Source organism: Ranitomeya imitator, chromosome 1, assembly GCF_032444005.1.
Source record: "Ranitomeya imitator isolate aRanImi1 chromosome 1, aRanImi1.pri, whole genome shotgun sequence".
NCBI classification, from domain to species: Eukaryota; Metazoa; Chordata; class Amphibia; order Anura; family Dendrobatidae; genus Ranitomeya; species Ranitomeya imitator.
This window is the reverse complement of record NC_091282.1, coordinates 888408919-888432765: the sequence shown is the minus strand read 5'-3', so window position 1 is coordinate 888432765 and position 23847 is coordinate 888408919. Positions and strand designations below refer to the sequence as shown.

Here is a 23847-nt window from a genome sequence, read left to right as displayed (position 1 = left end):
TATTCTACTGATCTGATGGCTTACAAATGGAGAATAACCCATGATTTGATTTCTTTCAGAGCGGGTATTGCTCAGGGAGATCCAGGCTATCACGTTATATGCCGACAGATACACCAATGGGCGCCGGGCAGCCCCTGTCCCACAGCTGAAATGTGTTGGAGGCAGTGCTGGCTGTGGGGCCGCGGTACCGCCGGTGGTGCAGTGCCACAACAGAGGATGGGATGGCATCGATGTCCAGGTGAATTGTCCTCTGTGGAAAGCATGGGACATGGTTTTGTTTTTAACCTCTTAACAACATCCGTTGTGGGTGTATTGATGTGGGTGTATGTATAGATATTTGTGTAGATATGTGTGTGTATAGATATGTGTATAGTTGTGTAGATGTGTGTGTGTCTATAGGTATGTGTATAGTTGTGTAGGTGAGTGTGTATGTATATGTATGTATATATATATATATATATATATATATATATATTTGTGTAGATGTGTATAGATATGTGTATAGTTGTGTAGATGTGTGTGTGTGTATAGATATGTGTATAGTTGTGTAGATATGTGTGTGTGTGTGTGTCTATAGGTATGTGTATAGTTGTGTAGATATGTGTGTGTGTGTATAGTTGTGTAGATATGTGTGTGTGTGTGTGTGTGTGTGTGTCTATAGGTATGTGTATAGTTATGTAGGTGTATGTATAGATATTTGTGTAGATGTGTATGTGTGAGTGTGCAGATGTGTGTGTGTGTGTGTGTGTATAGACATATCATGGGACATATTTTTGTGTGTATAGATGTGTATATATGTGTACCACAGTACTGCGGACGGGTGGTAAAACTGCACTATGGGTAAGCTTTACCAAATATTCTTGACTTTGTGGTTTGTCTTAATGGTCATTACGGTTTATACCATATGCACTTTGTTACCATTTTGACATCCCGGGTTTCGTTAGGACCCATTCACTCCACTGCTATTTCTCTACCCGCAGCCTGATGCTATTCCGCTCTACCACTCATTCTTGTTTGAGTTCTTTCCTCTTTTTTTGATCCCTCCATGTCTCATGTTTACACTCTTGATTCACATCTTTTTTGTAACATGTATTAAAGGGAACCTGTCACCCCGTTTTTTGAGATTGAGCTATAAATACTGTTAAATAGGGCCTGCGCTGTGTGTTCCTATAGTGTATGTAGTGTACCCCGATTCCCCATGTATGCTGAGAAATAACTTACCAAAGTCGCCGTTTTCGCCTGTCAATCAGGCTGGTCAGGTCGGGAGGGCGTGGTGACATCGCTGGTTCTTCCTCAGCTTTACGTTGGTGGCGTAGTGGCGAAGACACAGCGCGCGATCTGCGCTGTCATCCCTTTCGTCGGTGGGGGCGGCCATCTTCCTGGGGCCGCGCGTGCGCAGATCGAGTGCTCTGCTGCACGGGGCTTCAGGAAAATGGCCGCGGGATGCCGCGCGTGCGCATTAGAGATCGCGGCGGCCATTTTCCCAAAGCCGAGATGCAAACTCGGCTTTGGGAAAATGGCCGCCGCGATCTCTAATGCGCACGCGCGGCATCCCGCGGCCATTTTCCTGAAGCCCCGTGCAGCAGAGCACTCGATCTGCGCACGCGCGGCCCCAGGAAGATGGCCGCCCCCACCGACGAAAGGGATGACAGCGCAGATCGCGCGCTGTGTCTTCACCACTACGCCACTACGCCACCAACGTAAAGCTGAGGAAGAACCAGCGATGTCACCACGCCCTCCCGACCTGACCAGCCTGATTGACAGGCGAAAACGGCGACTTTGGTAAGTTATTTCTCAGCATACATGGGGAATCGGGGTACACTACATACACTATAGGAACACACAGCGCAGGCCCTATTTAACAGTATTTATAGCTCAATCTCAAAAAACGGGGTGACAGGTTCCCTTTAATTTTTGAATAAAATTTCCATTATTTTTATATACCTCCTTTGAGTGTTGTTTTGGATACTTTGTATCCGCTCTTTAGGCTGTACCTATAAAGGTGTTGTCTGAGAACTAAAGGGGTTGTCCACTACTCAGACAGCCCATTGTCAATGTCTGTTTCCTCCTTATAAAATGATAACACTTTAAACTCCTCTCCAGTGTCGGCACTGGTTCTGCTGGGAATTGCGTGAAATTGTTCACTGCTGCTCTCTAACTTCATCTGGATATACAGGTGCTTCTCACTAAATTAGAATATCATGAAAACGTTAATTTATTTCAGTTCTTCAATACAAAAAGTGAAACTCATATAGAGTCATTACACACAGAGGGATATATTTCAAGAGTTTATTTCTGTTAATGTTGATGATTATGGCTTACAACCAATGAAAACCCAAACGTCATTATCTCAGTAAATTAGAATAATGAACAAAAAACACCTGCAAAGGCTTCCTTGTGTTTAAAAAAAGGTCCCTTAGTCTGTTTCAGTAGGCTCCACAATCATGGGGAAGACTGCTGACTTGACTGATGTCCAGAAGGCAGTCATTGACACACTCCACAAGGAGGGTAAGCACTTGTATGTGTTTCATTTGAAGAAGAGAAGGGTGAATGGCCTCTGATTGGCCACAGAGATTGCGTGACATAACAATGTCACACTATCCCCGAGAACCAGTGGCGACATAGCTGGAACAGCACTGACACCGGAGGTGAGAAGTGTTATTTTACTGGGGGAAAACATAGGGATTGAGAAGGGGTTGTCTGATTTAAAAAAAAAAAAAAATGATTGAGCTATTAAAAATCAAGCAAATCGAAAATGACATACCCTACCCAGATTTTCTCCTGGCCCCTGCTGTTTGGATGCAGCGTAATATGCTGCGGGGAGATTGGACTGTCTTCACTGTGACAGGTTCCCTTTCACAACTGCTTATTCAGAAAGATGAAGCCATTCCACAGTCTCTATAGATTAGAAGCTTTGTTAAACTTTATAAATTCATTCAACTTCTTACAGCGTACATGTTATCTGCCCATACACTTTTATTAGTTAATAGTTTGCCTAGTGTTGTTTGGTTAGTATCTAATGGGGTTGTCCAGTGAATACATAACTTATTGATAATTTGTGTCCCGACTGTTGGGACGGTCACTGATCTGCAGAGCAGGACACTTCTATCATTAGATGGCATATGTGCGACCTGTTCTCCGGTCAGTCCCTTTGCAGTTGAGCAGCTCTGTTTTTGGCTTTTTCCGGCAGCCCCATAGAGATTAATTGAGTGGCGGTCAGACATCCCACCTGCCGCTCCATTTTAGAATGAAGCTAAAAGTTCCCCTTTGGGGATAAAAATTTCTGTTGTTCGATTCAAACTGTACAGTAAGTTAATACCTGATATGTGATAGCATGTTTTCCACAGAAAGTCCCTATAAAGGGAAACGGTGTCATTGCTTGGTTTCGGTGACCTCTTGCTACGTGGTGTTTTCCAACCTGTTGAGCCACAGCCCAATTTGTCTCTGTCCAAATACTCTGTCCTTGCTTTCCTTTTCTTAGTTTGCTTCACTAAAGGTGTTTCCCATTTTCTCTTTTGTTCTATCCTACCACATTTTGGGATGGGCTTTCTATAAATCACCTGTCACTGGCTTTCTTTGCTAGCTATATTTCTATGTAAATGGTGATAGGACTTCCAGCTCCTCAAAGAGGTTGTCCACTACTTTTACAATGATGGGCTATCCTCCCCTGAATGACCTTCGATTGGGGCTGGTCAATGGGATGCGTCTAGGTCCCCAAAAATTATGACATCCTCGACTTTCAGGATATCTCCCCACTTTGGGGTCCCAGGTGGGAGATAATAATGCCATATTTCCTCTCATGATTTTAGCTTTGCATAGGTAGGAACCTGGCACATATATCTTTACCCATCTGTCTGATATTAATTTGAAGCTGATTCCCAGGCCGCCTGATTTTGGTAAATGTGTTACAACACTGAAAATGTTTCTCCTATAACTGTAGGATCTACACCGTTCACACACAAAAAAATAAAAACAATATTCATGACTATTTGTTTCATTTCATAATTCATAAATCCACCCCCCAACATAAAAGAGAATTCTTTACTGTTAGGGCAGTGAGAATCTGGAATTGCTTGCCTGAGGAGGTGGTGATGGCCAACTCTGTCGAGGGGTTCAAGAGAAGCCTGGATGTCTTCCTGGAGCAGAACAATATTGTATCTTACAGTTATTAGGTTCTTTAGAAGGACGTAGATCTGGGGATTTATTCTGACGGAATATAGGCTGAACCGGATGGACAAATGTCTTTTTTCGGCCTTGCTCACTAACTGGACTTCGGTGCCCCAGTGTTTGATACTCTTGGCCAAATGTGGTTTTGAAAAGAGGAAACTTATTTCTCCAGGCAAGAATTGGCAGACCCCCAGCCCCTTGTATACACTGAGCCCTAGGCTTCTTGTCTGCTCTTCACCAGATAACCCACATCAATTACTTGTTCCTTTTCCATGTTCTAATTTAGCCATGCTTCAGTGTTAAATATAAGGGTGACATATGGCAACAATAATTTTCATTGATGCACTTAATATATCTGTCCCTTGAGTGAATATTAGTAACAATTGGTATTCTTTTGCCTCATCTATATTGAATAAGTAAAGTATAGCCCTCAAAATACACAGTTTTTTCCAATGTAAGTCGGTAGCAGATACTTGGAACTGTATTTATTTTGACAATTCCCACTAGATATCATTAGCAAACCTAAAAATAGTCTATTAAGGATTGTGCAGTGATTATGTGATATCTCTGTTTGAAATTCCAGTGGGAATGCAAGGTTGACATGGACAATGCTTACAGATTTGGGAAGGTAGAAGTGAACTGTGAGGGCTTTGAGTACCCTGAAGACCCATACATCCTGCGTGGCTCTTGTGGGCTGGAGTACACTCTTGAGCTCACCGAGGAAGGACGAAAGCGATCTCAAAGTGGCTACAGTTCTACAGGATTTGGCTCTGGATTTTACCAAGACAAATCAAGTGGCTGGAACACGCAGCATTCCTCCGATGGCACCAGTGGAGTCATCGTCTTTGTGGTCATCCTGGGGCTGGCTTATGGCGTGTACAAGTTGTTTCTGAACGGGCCTTCTAGCCAGCAACATCATCCTGACACAGATCACTATGGACAAGAGCACCAAAGCTACAGCCAAGCCAGTGCACCTCCGCCTCCAGGTTTCAAATCCGACTTCACTAGTAAAAACCTTCATTTATTTTAATTTTTCTGTTCTTGAAAATTTGAAAACAAATTAGGAAAGGAACCCTTTAGATTTGACTATACGTTTCAGATGTACATTCACCTTACCTGGTGCCTTCCTTTATGTTGCCTATGGTTCCCCCAGGCGGAGGAAGGGCAGGGAGGTTCAGACTTCTCCCAACACTTTCCATGTTACTGTAATGGGCATTTTTGACAAAAAGAGAAGTGACAGCATAATGGAGAAACAGATGCAGTGGCAGCATAAATGAGGGATCCAAGTATAGTGACACACCAGAAATGCATAGTCAAATGTAATATCAGGGGTGGAGTATCCCCTTAACTAAAAACTTGTAAAAGCTAAGTAAAGCTAATTACAAAGTTAATCAACATTTTATGTAGTTTCTTTAAAGGATTGTCCACTACTAGGACAACCCCTTCTTAAACTAAATGTTCGGCCCCAATAAAATAATAAAGCCTATACCCACCTCCCATGCCGGCTCCGTTCCAGCGGTGTCTGCACTCGCTCTCCCCGGGCCTGTGATGCGGTGCGGTGACACGTGATTCCATGGCGCCCAATCAGTGCTGGCTTGACGATTCCCGCTTTCGTACAAACTGAACATGGAGAGGAAGTCCAGGATGAGCTGCAGCCGACTCCTACTCCCTCTTCATGTTCAGTTTGTACGAAGGTGGGGACAGTGACTCCAGCGCCGGTTGGGCGCCATGGAATCACGTGTCACAACACCGCATCACAGGCCCGGGGAGAGCGAGTGCCGACACCGTGAGAACACCGCCGGCACAGAGGTGAGTATAGGCTTTATTATTTTATTGGGGCCGAATATTTAGTTTAAGAAGGGGTTATCCTAGCAGTGGACAACCTGTTTAAGAGGGTTTTCCTTTTGATATTGATGACGTTCTTCAGAGCAGGCTGTCTGTATAATTCTAACAGAGTTTATCTTGTTCAGGTGCTTCATCTGGATTTGGTAACTTTGGAGGTGCATCTTCCTTTGGCAGACAAGCCGGTCAAGGACCTGGGTTTTGGACTGGTTTAGGAACTGGTGGTGTACTTGGCTACCTGTTTGGCAATCAGAGGTCAGTATTGGTTAACTTATGTCTATATAAAATAGAGCAATTCACCCCAAAACTGGAAAGTTAAAGGGAACTTGCCATGTCTGATAACACCATTGATCAGCAGATATAGGATTAATCTGCAAATTAACACCATGAAAGTGCCTGGCTACAGTGCTGAAAGTGTGACACCTGGGAGGAAATGAACTTTATTTCTCCCGGGAGCCACTAGAGTACTTAGTCACCCCTCACAGCATGGTGAGTGGCAGGTGTAACCCACCCCAGCACTGACTGACAGCCAGCTCTGTACTGATGCACTGCAGAGTGAACTGTCAGTCAAGGTTGGTGCATGCTGACTGTCGCTGCTGTCTGCACGCCTACATGACTGATGGCCAGTGGCTCCCAGGAAAAGTAAATTTTTTCCCAAGTGCCGCAATTTCAGTACTGCGGCCCTGGCATTTTTATAATGCTATAAACCTGCAGATTACCACTATATCTGCAGGTCAATAATGTTGTTGGACCTGACAAGTTCCCTTTAATTGATAATCTAACAATTGTCTCACAAATGAATAATAACTGAATAGCTAAAATAGTAAGGCTTACATCGGATCATGTGGATAAGAAAACCTGTGTTGTCACTGAGTCTCTTGAACCATTTAATTAATGACTAAAATCACATACAGAATAAACTACTAAAATCATATAGCAGCCAATGATTAAGGCTATGTGCACACGATGCGTTTTTGCATTCCTTTACGCAAGTAAATGCTCCAAAAACGCAATGGAATATTAAAGCAAGGTAATGCAATGATAATCCTGAAGTGCTGTGCACATGATCTGTAAATTTCCGACCATATTTGCAGCATTTTATTTTCTGCAGCATGTCAATTTTTTTTTTGCGTTTCTGCAGCGTGTTTGACTCATTGACTTCAATTGAGTCAATCAAATCTGCAGCAGAAACGCAGGTGTAAAAAGGTTTGCGTATTTTCTGCAGATTTGCTGCCAAAAACACTGCAAATTGTCAAAGAGAAATGTCAGAAGGAGGAAGTGTGTGTGTGTGTAGAATACGTGTGTGTGTGTGTGTGCACCCATACGACAAACAGCCTATAGTGATTGGACTTAGGCGTCATCTCATGGAACTATTACTCTCATCAGGCTACGTCTTTTGTCTCATATAACAGCATGAGTCGATGATGGGAGAATAGTCTCTTCATCCTGCGCCTGTGTTCAATTGTAAATGAAAAGATTTACATAATTACATACATATTCATATACTCACCGAACACCTAATCCCTGATGCCCGTGTCTCCTGCAAACAAGCAAAAATAATAAACCAACATAAACTCACCTCCATAGTCCATTTAATACCTAGTGTCCCAGGTCTATCTCACCCGACCCCGATGTTACTGTTCGACACGTGAGATCGCCGTTGGACATTCGATATTAAATGGACTACATCGGATAGGATAGTATATGTTGGTTTGTTTTATTTTTGTTGTAGGAGATGAGGGTGTCTGGGATTAGGCGTTCAGTAATTATGGTAACTTTAGATTCAATAAAGGAGTGTGTGATTATTTCAAATAAAGGACTTTATTCTGACTGTCTCTTTATTTACCATGTAACTATAGGATTAGTAATGGATAGGTGTCTGACAATACAAAGGTGACATCAACCCAACAAATATGAACCCCACTTGCCACCGCTACAGGGCAAGTGGGAAGAGTGAGGCTAAGTGGCAGAATTGGCACATCTATAAGATGCGCCATTTCTGGGGCGGCTGAGAGCTGATGTTTTTAGCCTGGGTGGCTATTGGCTCCTTCCCAAAATATTAATATCCGCCATCTGCTTTCCCTTTGCTGGTTATGAAAATTATACGCGAGCCCACACAACAGTTGCAGTTTTGTTACAACATATGTAGGTTAATTATGTTAATGCTCTTACATAGACTGGTGACTGTGTGTGTTTATTTAATATTAATGAGGGTATCTGGCTGAAGAATTTGAACAAGGAAATTACATCACACTTTTTTTTTTTTAATAATATATCTTTATTTAGCTCTATGGATTTACAAAAACACATGAAAAATCACATTAAAAAGCCTGTATTTTCAGCTGCGTTTTTCTGCCAAGAGATGTAGAAACTTTGCAGAAATTTCTGCAAGCAAATACGCAACATGCGCACATAGCCAGAACACCATCCTTTGGCAGACATGCCGCATTCATCTCATAGCCGCAGCAGCTCTCATCAATGGGGTTGTCTTTACTGACACTGTTTTCCTTGATTTACACCAAAAATGTTTAAAGATTTCAGTAGGATCACCTCTTCTAAGCCGTCAATATATGGGCCTGCAGGTCATAGAAAGTTGAATAAAGCTGATGTCTGCAATTCAATACTTTATTCCAGAGAAATTCATATTTTTCTTAATATGCAAATAAGCTGCCCACAGACCTTCTGCAGATGTAGGTTTGTGCAAATCCTTCTGTCTCCATGTAATTCCAGACAGACTTGATGATGTTGAGATCAGTTGTCTGCAGAAGCCATATCATCACTTTTAGGACTCCTTGTTCTTCTTCACACTGAAAATAGTTCTTATTGATATTGGCCATATTTTGGGGATTGTTGTCCTGCTGTAGAATAAATTTGGAGCTAGACGCCTCCATGATGGTACAGTACCTTGAAAAAGTATTCATCCCCCCTGAATTTTTCCACATTTTGTTCACATTACACCCACGAACGTACATGTATTTTATTTGGATTTTGTGATCTACCAACACAAATTGGCAAGTATTTGTAAAGAGTAAAGGAAATGATACATGGTTTTCTAAATATTCTAAAAGTATAAATCTGAAAATTGTGCCTTGCATTTAGCCCCCCTGAGTCAATACTTTGTAGGACCACCTTTTGCAAACTAGCTCTACCTCGGTGAGATTGGATGGAGAGCGTCTGTGAACAGAAATGTCCAAGTCTTATTACAGATTCTCAATGGGATTTAGGTCTGGACTTTGACTGGGCCATTCAAACACAAGAATATCCTTTGATTTAAACAATTCCACTGTCGCCTTAGCAGTATGTTTTAGGGTGGTTGTCCTCCAACAGGTTTTCCCCTGGATGGCCCTGTATTTAAGTTCAACCATCTTCCCATTAACTCTGACAAGCTTCCCTGTCACTGCTGAAGAAAAGCATCTCCACAGCATGATCTTGCCCCCACCATGTTTGATGATGGTGATGGTGTTTTTAAGGTAATGTGCAGTTTTAGCTTTCCACTACACATAGCGTTTTGCCTTTATCCCAAAAAGTTCAACTTTGGTCTCGTCTGACCAAAGCACCCTCTTCCACATGCTCGCTGTGTCCCCTATATGGCAAACAGGACTTCTTATGGCTTCCTTTCAAAAAGGTCTTTCTTCTTCACACTGTTCCATAAAGGCCAGATTTGTGGAGTATATGACTAATAGCCGTCTGGGGGACAGAATCTCCCACTTGAACTGTGGATCTCTGCAGCTCCTCCAGAGTGACCATGGGGCTCTTGGCTGCTTCTCTAATTAGTACAATCCTCACCTGGGATGTCAATTTAAATGGATGTCCATGTGTTGTTACATTTGCAGTTGGGCCATACTTTTTTCATGATATGATTGAACAGTGTTCTCTGAGAAGTTCAGAGCTTGAGCTATTTTTTTATAACCTAACCCTGCTTTATTCTACTCCACAACTTTATACCAGATCTATCTCAAGGGTTTTTTGGTTTTCACGATGCTGCTTAATAATCTACAGCTAAATCTAATGTTCACTACTCCATGCTAATTCTCTTGGATCTCTCCGCAGCATTCGACACTGGATCATCAGCTCCTCCTCACTATGCTCCGCTCCATCGGCCTCAAGGACATCGTTCTCTCCTGGTTCTCCTCCTATCTCTGACCACTCCTTCACTGTATCTTTTGCTTGTTCCTCCTCCTCTCACCTTCCCCTTACTGTTGGGGTTCCTCAAGGATCAGTCCTAGGCCTTCTCCTCTTCTCTTTGTATATTGCCCCTATTGGACAAACAATCAGTAGATTTGGTTTCCAGTACCATCTCTATGCTGATTATACACTTCTTCTCCTGATATCACGCCTGCCTTTTTAGAAAACAGCAGTTATTATCTTACCGCTATCTCTAACATCATGTCCTCCGTTTGTGGTTCCACCATTACTCCCAAGCAACATGCCCGCTGCTTTGGGGTCATACTTCATTCCGAGCTTTCATTCACCCCCCACATCCGATCACTGGCTCGCTCTTCTCATCTGCATCTCAAAAACATTTCTAGAATTCGCTCTTTTCTTACTTTCGACTCTGCAAAAACTCTTACTGTTTCACTCATTCATTCTCGTCTGGACTATTGTAACTCTCTACTAATCGGCCTCCCTCTTACCAAACTCTCCCCGTTCCAATCTGTCCTGAATGCTGCAGCCAGGATCATATTCCTCACCAACCGTTACACCGATGCCTCTACCTTGTACTAGTCATTACACTGGTTACCCATCCACTCCAGAATCCAGTACAAAACTATTACCCTCGTCCACAAAGCACTCCATGGCTCAGCACCACCCTACATCTCCTCCTTGGTCTCAGCTTACCACCCTCCCCGTGCTCTGCGTTCTGCTAATGACCTGAGGTTGGCATGCTCAATAATCAGAACCTCCCACTCCCGTCTCCAAGACTTTACACGTGCTGCGCCAATTCTTTGGAATGCACTTCCCAGGTTAATACGATTAGTCCCCAATCCCCATAGTTTTAAGAGTGCCCTAAAATGCATTTGTTCAGACTGGCCTACCGCCTCAACACATTATCCTAACTATCCCTGTGTGGCCCATTCAATACACTTCAACCATAATCAGGCTCCTCGCATCATGTTCTCAAACACTTTATACAGTTAATAGCCCTCTATGTCTGTACTGTATATTTATGCTGTTAACTGGTTCATGCAGCTTTACATGAACACCCGATTCTTACACTATGGCTGGTCCGAACAACGAAAGCAATTGTTACCATCCACCAAGCTTGCGAGGAGGGCCCTCATTCCTCTTGGTATCTGTTTTGAACTGTGATTAGTGTTATGCTGTAATGTCTATTGTCTGTACAAATCCCCTCTAATTTGTAAAGCGCTGCGGAATATGTTGGCGCTATATAAATACAATCATTATTGTTATTATTAATCCCTAATATTCTCAATCAAACCTGAGGCCTTTGCAGAACAGCTGTAGTTATACTGAGAAAAAAATTACATGCTGGTCAACTCAGTTTATTAACCCCTTATACCCCGAGGGTGGTTTTCACGTTAATGACCGGGCCAATTTTTACATTTCTGACCACTGTCCCTTTATGAGGTTATAACTCTGAAACGTTTCAACAGATCCAGGTGATTCTGACATTGTTTTCTTGAGACATATTGTACTTCATGATAGTGGTAAAATTTCTTTGATATTACCTGCGTTTATATGTGAAAAAAACGGAAATTTGGCGAAAATTTCGCAATTTTCTAGCTTTGAATTTTTATGCCCTTAAAACACAGAAATGTCACACAAAATACTAAATAAGTAAAATTTCCCACATGTCTACTTTACATCAGCACAATTTTCGAAACAAAATTTTTTTTTTTGTTAGGGGGTTATAAGGGTTAAAAGTTGACCAGCAATTTCTCATTTTTACAACACCATTCTTTTTTTTTTTTTAGGGACCACATCACATTTGAAGTCATTTTGAGGGGTCTATATGATAAAGTGTGACACCATTCTAAAAACTGCATCCCTCAAGGTGCTCAAAACCACATTCAAGCAGTTTATTAACCCTTCTGGTGCTTCACAGGAATTTTTGGAATGTTTAAAAAAAAAATGAACATTTAATTTTTTTTCACAAAAAATTTACTTCAGCTCCAATTTGTTTTATTTTACCAAGGGTAACAGGAAAAAATGGACCCCAAAAGTTCTTGTACAATTTGTCCTGAGTACCCGGATACCCTATATGTGGGGGTAAACCACTGTTTGGGCGCATGGCAGAGCTCGGAAGGGAAGGAGCGCCATTTGACTTTTCAATGCAAAATTGACAGGAATTGAGATGGGACGCCATGTTGCTTTTGGAGAGCCACTAATGTGCCTAAACATTGAAACCCCCCACAAATGACACCATTTTGGAAAGTAGACACCCTAAGGCAGAGGTCCCCAACTCCAGTCCTCAAGGCCCACCAACAGGTCATGTTTTCAGGATTTCCTTTGCATTGCACAGGTGATGCAATTATTACCTGGGCAAGACTAAGGAAATCCTGAAAACATGACATGTTGGTGGGCCTTGAGGACTGGAGTTGGGGACCTCTGCCCTAAGGAACTTATCTAGATGTGTTGTGAGAGCTTTGAACCCCCAAGTGTTTCACTACAGTTTATGACAGAGCCGTGAAAATAAAAATTATTTTTTTTTCCACAAAAATTATTTTTTAGCCCCCAGTTTTGTATTTTCCCAAGGGTAACAGGAGAAATTGGACCCCAAAAGTTGTTGATCAATTTGTCCTGAGTACGCTGATACCCCATATGTGGGGGGGAACCACCGTTTGGGCGCATGGCATAGCTTGGAAGGGAAGGAGCACCATTTGGAATGCAGACTTAGATGGATTGTTCTGCAGGCGTCACATTGCATTTGCAGAGCCCCTGATGTACCTAAACAGTAGAAACCCCCCACAATTGACCCCATATTGGAACCTAGACCCCCCAAGGAACTTATCTAGATGTGTTGTGAGAACTTTGAACGCCCAAGTATTTCACTGCAGTTTATAACTTAGAGCCATGAAAATAAAAAATCATTTTTTTCCTACAAAAATGGTTTTTAGCCCGCCAAATTTTTATTTTCCCAAGGTTAACATGAGAAATTGTACCTTAAAAGTTGTTGTCCAATTTGTCCTGAGTACGCTGATACCCCATATGTTGGGGTAAACCCGTTTGGGCGCACGGCAGATCTTGGAAGGGAAGGAGCACTGTTTTACTTTTTCAATGCAGAATTGGCTGGAATTGAGATCGGACGCCATGTCGCGTTTGGAGACCCCCTGATGTGCCTAAACAGTGGAAACCCCCAATTCTAACTGAAACCCTAACACAAACACACCCCTAACCCTAATCCAAACACACCCCTAACCCTAATCCCAACCATAACCCTAACCCTGACACACCCCTAACCCTAATCCCAACCGTAAATGTAATCCTAACCCTAGCCCTAATGGGAAAATGGAAATAAATACATTTTCTTAATTTTTTTTTATTTTTCCCTAACTAAGGGGATGATGAAGGGGGGTTTGATTTACTTTTATAGCGGTTTTTTTAGCGGAGTTTTAGGATTGGCAGCCGTCACACACTAAAAGACTCTTTTATTGCAAAAAATATTTTTAGCATTACCACATTTTGAGAGTTAGAATTTTTCCATATTTTGGTCCACAGTCATGTGAGGTCTTGTTCTTTGCGGGGCGAGTTGACTTTTTATTGGTACCATTTTCAGGCACGTGACATTTTTGATCGCTTTTTATTCCGATTTTTGTGAGGCAGAATGACAAAAAACCAGCTATTCATGAATTTCTTTTGGGGGGGGGCGTTTATACCATTCTGCGTTTGGTAAAATGGATAAAGCCGTTCTATTCTTCGGGTCAGTACGATTACAGCGACACCTCATTTATATAATTTTTTTTATGTTTTGGCGCTTTTATACGATAAAAACTATTTTATAGAAAAAATAATTATTTTTGCATCGCTTTATTCTGAGGACTATAACTTTTTTATTTTTTCGCTGATGATGCTGTATGGCGGCTCGTTTTTTACGGGACAAGATGACGTTTTCATCGGTACCATGGTTATTTATATCCGTTTTTTTGATGGCGTGCTATTCCACTTTTTGTTCGGCGGTATGATAATAAAGCGTTGTTTTTTGCCTCGTTTTTTTTTTTAAGGTGTTCACCAAAGGGGTTAACTAGTGGGACAGTTTTATAGGTTGGGTCGTTACGGATGCGGCGATACTAAATATGTGTACTTTTATTGTATGTTTTTTTTTTTTTTTTTTTTTTTTTTTAAATTTAGATAAAGGAATGTATTTATTGGAACAATATATTTATTTTTTTTTTGTGAAGCCACCTCCCTGCAGGACCCGGATGCAGCCCCGCGGCCATTGTGGATCTGGGGCCTGCAGGGAGAGGAAGGTAGGAGACCCTCGGAGCTACCGAGGGTCTCAGGGAAGCCCGCAGGGAGCCCCCTCCCTGCGCGATGCTTCCCTATACCGCCGGAACACTGCAATCATGTTTGATCGCAGTGTGTCGGGGGGGGGGCGGTCCGTGACCGCTCCTGGCACATAGTGCCAGATGTTAGCTGCGATAGTCAGCTGACACCCGGTCGTGATCGGCCGCGCTCCCCCCGTGAGCGCAGCTTATCGCGCTGGACGTACTATCCCGTCACTGGGAATTAAGTCCCAGGTCACCTTGACGGGATAGTACGTCCAATGGGATTAAGGGGTTAATTATGTGACTTCAGGAGACAGTTGGTCACTCAGGATTTTATTTTGGGGTGTCAGACTACAGGGGCCTGAATACAAATGCATGTCACAATTTTCAGATTTATATTTTTAGAATAATTAGAAACCGTGTATGATGTACTTTACACTTCACAAGTACTTGCTACTTTAATCCCAATAAAGTAATGCATGTAATGTCCACCAAGCTTCACTGGTGCTTGCAGACATTTATTATTGTAGCAACTTTTGTACTACACTGTGTTTGTATATAATATATTTATATAATGTTTTTTTCTCACCTAGAGCTAGAACACACCATTCACCAAGTTCGCCATATTACAACACATGGAGTGGACCTTCTTATTCTGGACCTGTTCATGGTGACTCTCGGCCAAGTTCTGGTGCCAGAACAGCATCAGGTAAGATGATTTGTACAGAATGGGATTCTCATGGGCTGTGACTCATTCCCCTCCCCCCAATTCCCACCAGGGAGTTGCTGCAAAATACTATTGGGTTTCAAAACCCTCCTCTGTGTATGACCATTCTTAAAAAGTACTGAACGACCCCTCAACTCTGGGGTATGAATACTTTTTTTTTTTTTTTTTTAAATTAGTGTTCACTCTGTACTGCCCGATAACAATTAACCTCTTACTTCCTCTTTAAAATGTCAAGTACATGTGCGTCATGTCTGGTCCAAGTGTATAGAGTGGGCTCAAGAGCTGAATTGGCTTCACACAGGGCAGGTGTAGGCCACAGATCACAACTTGCTACAATCACCGCTTTTTAACCATTGAAATGCTGCTGTCCATCTCTGGCATGGCATTTAAATGGTGCATCTGCAAAGCACAATCATTCCACTGCTTGTCAGCCATGACGTAACTGTGGAAAGCCTGTAGGTTGCCAAGGCAGCCAGGAGCCTATATACTACAGTGTAGGCAAATCCAGGTTTGTGTCCCCAAGGGTGCTAACAAATTAGGTAAAGTTTATTTGAAAAAAAAACAAAACAAAAAAAAAAATATTTATAAATTAAAAAATTACTAAAGTTTAAACCACCCTCCTCCCAACGTAAAAACAGTGTTTAGATCATTTGGAAAAGCACGATCTATTAAAAATTAATGCATACAGTAAATTCTATATAACGTAGTAAGAAAGGCCAGAATTGCAGTTTTTGTTGCTGCATTTACTCTAAGGCTGGTTTCACATTTGCGTTTTTTGCCGCTGCGTTTTACCGCAAAAAACGCATGCTTTTTTTTCCTATATTTAACATTAAAAACGCATGCGGTTTTTTTTTTTTGTATGCGTTTTGCCGCGTTTGACGACGCATGCGTCGTTTCTATGCTTGCGTTTTGTTGCGGAAATGCAACATGTAGTAATTTCTAGAGGCTTTTTTTGCCGCAAAAAAAGCATGCGTTTTTTGCGGCAAAAAATGTATTGCTGTCTATGTAAACGCATGCGTTTTTAAGCACATGCGTTTGGTTGCGTTTAACGCATGCGTTTTCATAGAGAAAAACAAGTCTACACACTGTTAAGGCACCGCCCACCATCAAGGTGATAAAGGGATCCTAACGATAGGGATCAAAACCCTAACCCTAGGGATCCAAACCCTAACCCTAGGGATCCAAACCCTAACCCTAGGGATCCAAACCCTAACCCTAGGGATCCAAACCCTAACCATTTCTATTTATAGTGGGTTTTCTAGTTGATTTTTATGATTGACAGCTGTCACACACTAAAGGCACTTTTTATTCCAAAAAAAAAATTTTTTCTCATCATGCGTACCAAAAACGCAAACGCAGAAAAAACGCATGTAAACGCGTAAAAAGGGTTAGGAGGTTCCTTTTTTTTTTTTTTTTTCCCTTCACGTAATGTGATTTTTTTCGGTGCTGATGGGTTACCATTGCAGCCAGAGGGCATAACAATGGTCCCTAGGTCTGTGATCTTGGGCCTGGTCAGAGATTAAAAGACAAAAATAAAAAATATGCACTGTATGTGTGAGGCCGGATGTGACACGATCGTTTGCCGGCGGCGCACCGCGCGTGTGCCACAACAGCATTTGATGATCGGGATCCCTATTTAAAGACGGGACATTGCACTTTGGCACGGCCCCCGACGCAGAACGTGTGTTGGGGCTGCATACACTGTGTCCCCAAATGGAGATTATGGGTGAGAGCAGCTTTTAGCATGGTTCAGGGTGATTTTGTTCCCTTAAAGTGATACACACGTTTATTTTCCTTTGTTTACATGACTCTCTTGTGGTGAGTTTCCTTCTCATTTTGTGCTGCACCTTTATTTGATCTACTATTCTTTCTATTACTTTTTGGTGGGAAGCATGAGATGGTGTGTGTCTGTCTCCATTGAGCTGCATAGCTATATGGAAACAATTATTGATTATACGCACTTGCACTTTGAATCATTCTGTTGCTACTTCCTGCTCTTTCCTACCACTATAATATAGGTGGACTCTGTGTGTTACATCTGTGATATCATTTATCCAACTTTTGTCTTTGATTTAATTACTATGTTCTTGTGCTTTACGTTTTTTAAAATATATTTTGATACTATTTTATTTTGGGATATATATATATATATATATATATATATATATATATATATATATATATATATATATATATATATATATATATATATATATATATAGTTTTGTTATGGAAGTGTCCCGAGCTATTACAGCCCCCATCACCACTTTGTATTGGGTGTGGCTGACAAAAAATATGGTTTCTGTTCTGAAAATATTGTTCATAACAGACATCTGTGGTAGCAGCTTATTACCAGAACTAAAGGATCCGACTCCCCGGCTCCTTATCTCCCCCAACAATCTTCTGTCGGGTGCACACATACATTACATGTCTGGCTAAACCCATCGATTGTTAGTCTAATGTTTCAGGGGGCCTTACAATCCTAGGTGCCTGGTGAGAGGGAAACCCCAGCAAGATCCCTTTAAAATTTAAAGCTAGGTTCACACTTTTTGATGCTCTTTTTATACTAGTTTTCAGCTGAATTTGACACTACCAGCTATGTCTGAGACTTCAGAAATCTCATGCACACAAATTATATTTTTGTTCATCAGGATTTTGTGCTTTGCTTGTTTTTTTTGGGATATAGAGTATTTCACTTTTCAGCATTTTTCACCCATTGAATGCAATGGAAAAAAATCCACCACAGCTGCTTTTCTGCCAAGCACTCAGGTTTTGCTGCAGAAAGAAATGCTGCAAAAATGCCCAGTGTGAACTTAGCCTTAAGGAGCACCTTGATAGGCCCAAGTCAGAAATGAGGCGCTGAGTCCAGCTACAGGGCCACACGGGCGTAGTTACCATGTGACATAAAGAGGTGACTGTTCTCCCAAGTTCTTATTTCTATGTAATATTCTGGGCATATTTTCTATATCCGTAGCTATTACACAGACCTGCAGGTGACTGGGCACTGAATTTGTAGAAAGTACTTGTTGGTGACTAACAGTCCACTGCTGCTCTCTGCAGTGAAGATAATGGTATTTTAGCTGCATGAGCATTTCTAGAGAGGCGGCTACACGGCACATGTCATTACAGGTCACTGCACCCATCAGCTGGCCAACAACCAAAGTCGGCCTGTCCCTGCTGTTTGAACAGCTTGGAGAAAACAAATAAGAGAACCCTGCCATAGAAAAAAATCTAGGGCACCTTAAGAAATAGGCTCAGCTTTGAGCACCACTGCAAATATGGGAGTGTTGGCTGTTGTAGGCTCTCCCTGGAGATTGGCGTAATGCATTCTAGTCCTGGCCAAGAAGTAGCTACACCCAGAAGGCAATGTACTACTGAAAAGAAGGTATTGGTAGAGATATGGTGCCTGATCGTTCAGGAACATCTTTTAGGCTTCTTTCACACTTCCGTCTTTGAGCTCCTGTCGAAATCCGTCGATTTTTGAAAAAACAGGATCCAGCAAATTTTTCTGCTGGATCATGTTTTTTCCCATAGACTTGAATTAGCGACAGATTGTGATGGATGGCCATCAGTTTAATCCGTCCTGCACTGGATCCGTCGGAAAATTGATGTCCATCGGGCGGGGACAACGCACAGAGGAACTTTTTTCTGTACGTCGGAAAATCGCTCATAGACTGATCCTGCGCTGCCCGTCGTTGGCTATAATGGAAGCCTATGGACGCAGGATCCGTCGCTGACTGTCAAAAGCATGAATCCAGCGACGGGTTCCGTCTTTTGAAACTGAGCATGCGAGGAAGAATTTCCAGTCAGGAAAATTCTCGCTCGCTCTCTCTTTTTTACTATTGATGCTACCTACACAGCAACGCAAGGCATTACTTGGAACGCCAGCTGCCGGGAGCATCACAAGCATCGGTAACGCTGTGCGGGACGCCGGAAGGTAAGAATATTGCGATTTTATTTTTTTTATTATTTTTAACTTGTGTTGTGTATGCGTTTTCGCAGCAGAAAACCGCAGCGAAGACACATACACGACAGGTGCACATAGCCTCGACCGGTCCATCAGGAAAAACTGGCCCAGTGCACCTGTTTTTTACAGTCTGCATGTCATGTCATTTCAACATTTTGACGGATCCTGTGCAGACTGTAAAAGCGGAAGTGTGAAAGAAGCCTGGAATCAGAGTCTCAGCCACTACATCATGCTGCTCTCAGGTTAAATAGCAAAAACTTCCCTTAAAATAAAAGCACACACCTACTGGACACTCAGGTCACCTCCTCATTTGGTCACAGATGACAGTAGACTGGTACTGAGTGTCAGGGGACCACTGACTAATGTGCTGCAGTGGTCTCATTGTGTCTGAGACAGAAGAAAGAGCTAGGAGACCACCAGCTTACAAGGAACATATCCACTGCTGCCAATCAGCGGCTGCCTTGGCAACCTGATGCCTCTATCCCCTCCCAGCCAGAAGAATCGAGCATAAAGGAGAAGTGGGGGTCTGGGAGACGTGTAGCTTTGTTTTTTTTCCTCTTTATTGTAGGACGATCATAGACCCATTTTTAAACTAATAAAAAGTGGTGGAGAAAAACTTTTATAAACACTTTTCAATCCTTAAAGGGAACCTGTCACCCCCGAAAATCGCGGGTGAGGTAATCCCACCGGCATCAGGGGCTTATCTGCAGCATTCTGTAATGCTGTAGATAAGCCCCCGATGTTACCTGAAAAAGGAGAAAAAGACGTTAGATTATACTTACCCAGGGGCGGTCCCGCTGCTGGTCAGGTCGGATGGGTGTCTCCGGTCCGCTGCGGCGCCTCCCATCTTCTTTCCATGACGTCCTCTTCTGATCTACGGCTCCGGCGCAGGCGTACTTTGCTCTGCCCTCTTGAGGGCAGAGGATAGTACTGCAGTGCGCAGGCGCCGGAAACGTCAGAGGCCCGGCGCCTGCGCACTGCAGTACTTTGTCTGCCCTCAACAGGGCAGAGCAAAGTACGCCTGCGCCGACGTCATGGAAAGAAGATGGGAGGCGCCGCAGCGGACCGGAGACGCCCATCCGACCTGACCAGCAGCGGGACCGCCCCTGGGTGAGTATAATATAACGTCTTTTTCTCCTTTTTCAGGTAACATCGGGGGCTTATCTACAGCATTACAGAATGCTGCAGATAAGCCCCTGATGCCGGTGGGCTTACCTCACCCGCGATTTTCGGGGTGACAGGTTCCCTTTAATCTGCCAGGACAATTTTGACCAATTTGAAAAATGCAAAACTTTAATTGTTTCAAATAAAGAAAACATTGACTCCGCCCTCCCCCATATTTTTCTGAAAGCAACCTGACAAATAGTGTAATGTATAAATCTAGATGGAAATCAAATCGTCAGAACTAAATACACTCAACATAGAAACTGCAGCAAGAAGGAGTGGAATTATGGAAATCACAGGATCAATAGACGTGATAAGTATTTTTTCATCATTTCCATATCATTATCAAAACCTCTTTATTTAAACAATATTGAGTATAAATGTTATGGGCAGAAATACACACACAGGCATGCGAAGAATGAGGATGTTGTCTAAGGAATGTTCTGCCATGCTGAATGCAGTTGGGTGCCCAAATTACCAAGATCCACTGCTGGCAGCTGCTTTTGCAATTCCCGACCAATGACGTCCCAGGTGTGCTTGATGGGAGACAAGTCCAGAGACTTCAAAGGCCATAGTAGTACGTTTAGGCCTTGCTGGCTGCACACAGTAGCACAAGCAACATGCGGCTTGACATTATCTTATTGAAAAATGGCTTTTGGGAAAACTTGAAATGGCCGTACCACTGGTTCACGATCAAATCAATGTAACACAGAGTTGTTGAGTTGTGTGCCCACAATGAGGTTTCGACGCAGTGTATTTTCTATCGTTAAAATGTTCTTAAAGTTTAAGCAAAGTGGAGGACCCTTCTGTCTTGAAAGCAATGATAGCCAGAGTAGTCTGGAGACACGCACACCCATTATAATCTATGGGGCTGCGCACATGTCCCATGACCCAGGTCCGGTTTTTATTGTGACCGTCTTGTTCCCCTAACTGAACAGTAATGTGATGTTCTATATGTCATTAAAATAGTATCACACACCCATTACCCGTCTACTGGAAACACTAGGAGGATGCCATCTGTTATCCATCCTTATTAGTGGTAGTAATCATTTTTGTCTTTGTTTTTTTTTTTTGCTTTAAGGTTTCGGTGGCACAAAAAGAAGATAAGAAGATAAATGAGTGAGGAATCTTTGACGTGTGAAGAAGAGTGGGATCAGAACTATTAAATATGTGTATTGGAGCGGGTGTTTGTAGGATTTTCTTGGCGTCTTTTTTTGTACTGTGAAATAGATTAATATATTTTCATGAAGCTTTATGTAAAACCATACTGCTGGCCGCATACATACTGTAAGCTTTTGCCAATTGCTGTGTTTGAAGGTAAAAGAAGTTTTAACACTTAAAGAATCATCTGTAGATTTGCTTCATATATTACATTTGCTCTAGTTACTTTAGTTCAGCCATTTGTGACAAACATGAGGTACAGAGTTTATTATTTCCTACACTCCCATTTTTTTAGCATGAAGGTCACAATGTTGTGACTTTTTGTGCCCAGTACCTTTTCTACAAAACAGGGCTAAGTAAAAACGGGATGGGACCAGTCGCTCCCTGACAAATTTACTATGAAAACTGATAAATTATACCAGAAATATTCTCCAACTCACAGCTGGCATAGATTTCATGCTCTGTTGCACTGACAGCCCAAAGATGCCCAAATTTATTAAAGAAAGGTCCTGCCCCTAATCACTTTTTAGTTTTAAAGTTGACTGCATTAGCCTGTATTGTTATGTTTGAGTAATAACTTAAATGGGTATTTCCATCTCCAAGTTCCTATCCCAATATGTATTGATGTAATATTGGCAAATACCTCCAATTAGAAATGTAGTACAGTTCTTCTGATTAGCTATGTCACTTACCCCATGTGCAGGGCATTGCAGTAGCTTGGGTATCCTTGGTTACAACCACTCATATAGTGAGTTAGTTGATAGTGATCGTAACCATAAATACTTAAAGAAGTTGTCCACTACTTGGACAACTCCTTCTCATACCCCACGCATGGCCCTGAGTAAAATAAAAAAGCCTATACTCTCCTCCCGTGCCGGAGCTGTTCCCACGGTGTGAACACTGGCTCTCCTTGGGCTCTCATGTGATTGTGACACTTGACCCCGGCGCCCAGCAAGTGCTGGCGTCACTGTCCCCGTCTCATCTCCAATCTAATATATAAAGCTGTGTGTGTGTGTGTGTATGTCCGGGATTGGCATCTGAACCGTCGCAGCTACAGCCACAAAATTTTGCACAGTCACACGTCTGGACCCCGAGAGCGTCATAGGCTATGTTGTGAGGCGAAATTTTAACCCCGCGCTTTCCAATTCACCAAACCATTTTGCCCCTATCTACATAATGGGGAAAAAGTGAAAGGAAAAGTATTGGAGACGTCGCAGCTACAGCCACAAAATTTTGCACAGTCACACGTCTGGACCCCGAGAGCGTCATAGGCTATGTTGTGAGGTGAAATTTTAACCCCGCGCTTTCCAATTCAAATAATTTTTCCCCTATCTACATAATGAGGAAAAAGTGAAATGAAAAGTTTTGGAGGCAAATTGACAGCTGCCAGATGTGAACAAGGGGTATATACCGTACAGTTGCTAAGGTGGGGCCCCGACATGGGATACAGGGCTGTAATGCCCTGCACATGGGGTAAGCGACATAACTTATCAGAAGAACTATTCAGCATTTCTAATTAGAGGTATTTGCTAATATTACTACATATTGGGATATGATCTTGGAGATGGGAATACCTATTTAAAGGGATTTTCTGAGAGTAATATTACATTTTTAGAAAGCATTCACCAAATCCAACATTGCAGTACTCATTTTTATCTTTGAAAGCTATTGTTCACTACTTACAACCCCAGCTTAATCGATTTGGGACCCTAATTTAAACTGAGAACAGTGGATGCTCACCTCTGGCAGCGATGCCGTTCCTGCATCATCGGGGCCTCTGTTTCCGGACATTAACTACTGTAGTTGTGTCATGCGCTTCTGCCCTGACGGAGTATGGATAAGCTTCTGCCAAACCGTGGCCCTGATTGACTGCAGCCTGCATGCGGCCAAAGTTACTGGCCATGAACAGCGGCACCAACATTACTGTAATGGCGCCACTACAGGTAGCACATACACATTGTATTTATCTTAATTGGAGTCCTAAACTGATTAATCTGGAGGTTGTCGGTAGTGGACAAGCCCTTTAAGGGATAATTGAGACAACTATTGATAGCAGCGATTTCCATGCCAGTTCCATCAAAACTGACATCAAAACCATAAGCAAGAAATACACACACATAGGGTCTGTCCTATACGTTTCCCCGACACAGATGTATAGAGAATAGCTCTTACCTGGTGTGTGGCTAGTGACTACTATAGCATGTGGTCACATTCTGATGCTATATATGTGGAATGCGATAACAGGTCAGGTTTAGACCTTTTTAGTTCTGAATTTACTGTAATGCAGAATAAGTGACAATAATTTCTTATGTTCTGCCTAAAAGATTAAAGTTGTAATTGATAAGAAATAAATCTGGTGTTCTGACGTGAAA

General features: G+C 42.4%; 1 protein-coding gene across 2 annotated transcripts in view; it reads left to right on the top strand.

Annotated features, from left to right (window-relative positions):
• Positions 1–23847, top strand: part of SARAF (store-operated calcium entry associated regulatory factor) — a 24920-nt gene extending 1073 nt beyond the window's left edge. Inside the window, exons 2-6 of one of the 2 annotated variants that reach the window (XM_069743150.1) lie at positions 60–238; positions 4751–5174; positions 6138–6264; positions 15050–15165; positions 21396–23847. In XM_069743150.1, the coding sequence (XP_069599251.1) occupies positions 60–238; positions 4751–5174; positions 6138–6264; positions 15050–15165; positions 21396–21421 (872 nt within the window). In that variant the 3' untranslated portion in view covers positions 21422–23847. The remainder of the gene's footprint in view (positions 1–59; positions 239–4750; positions 5175–6137; positions 6265–15049; positions 15166–21395) is intronic. The other variant, XM_069743151.1, reaches the window with a different exon arrangement.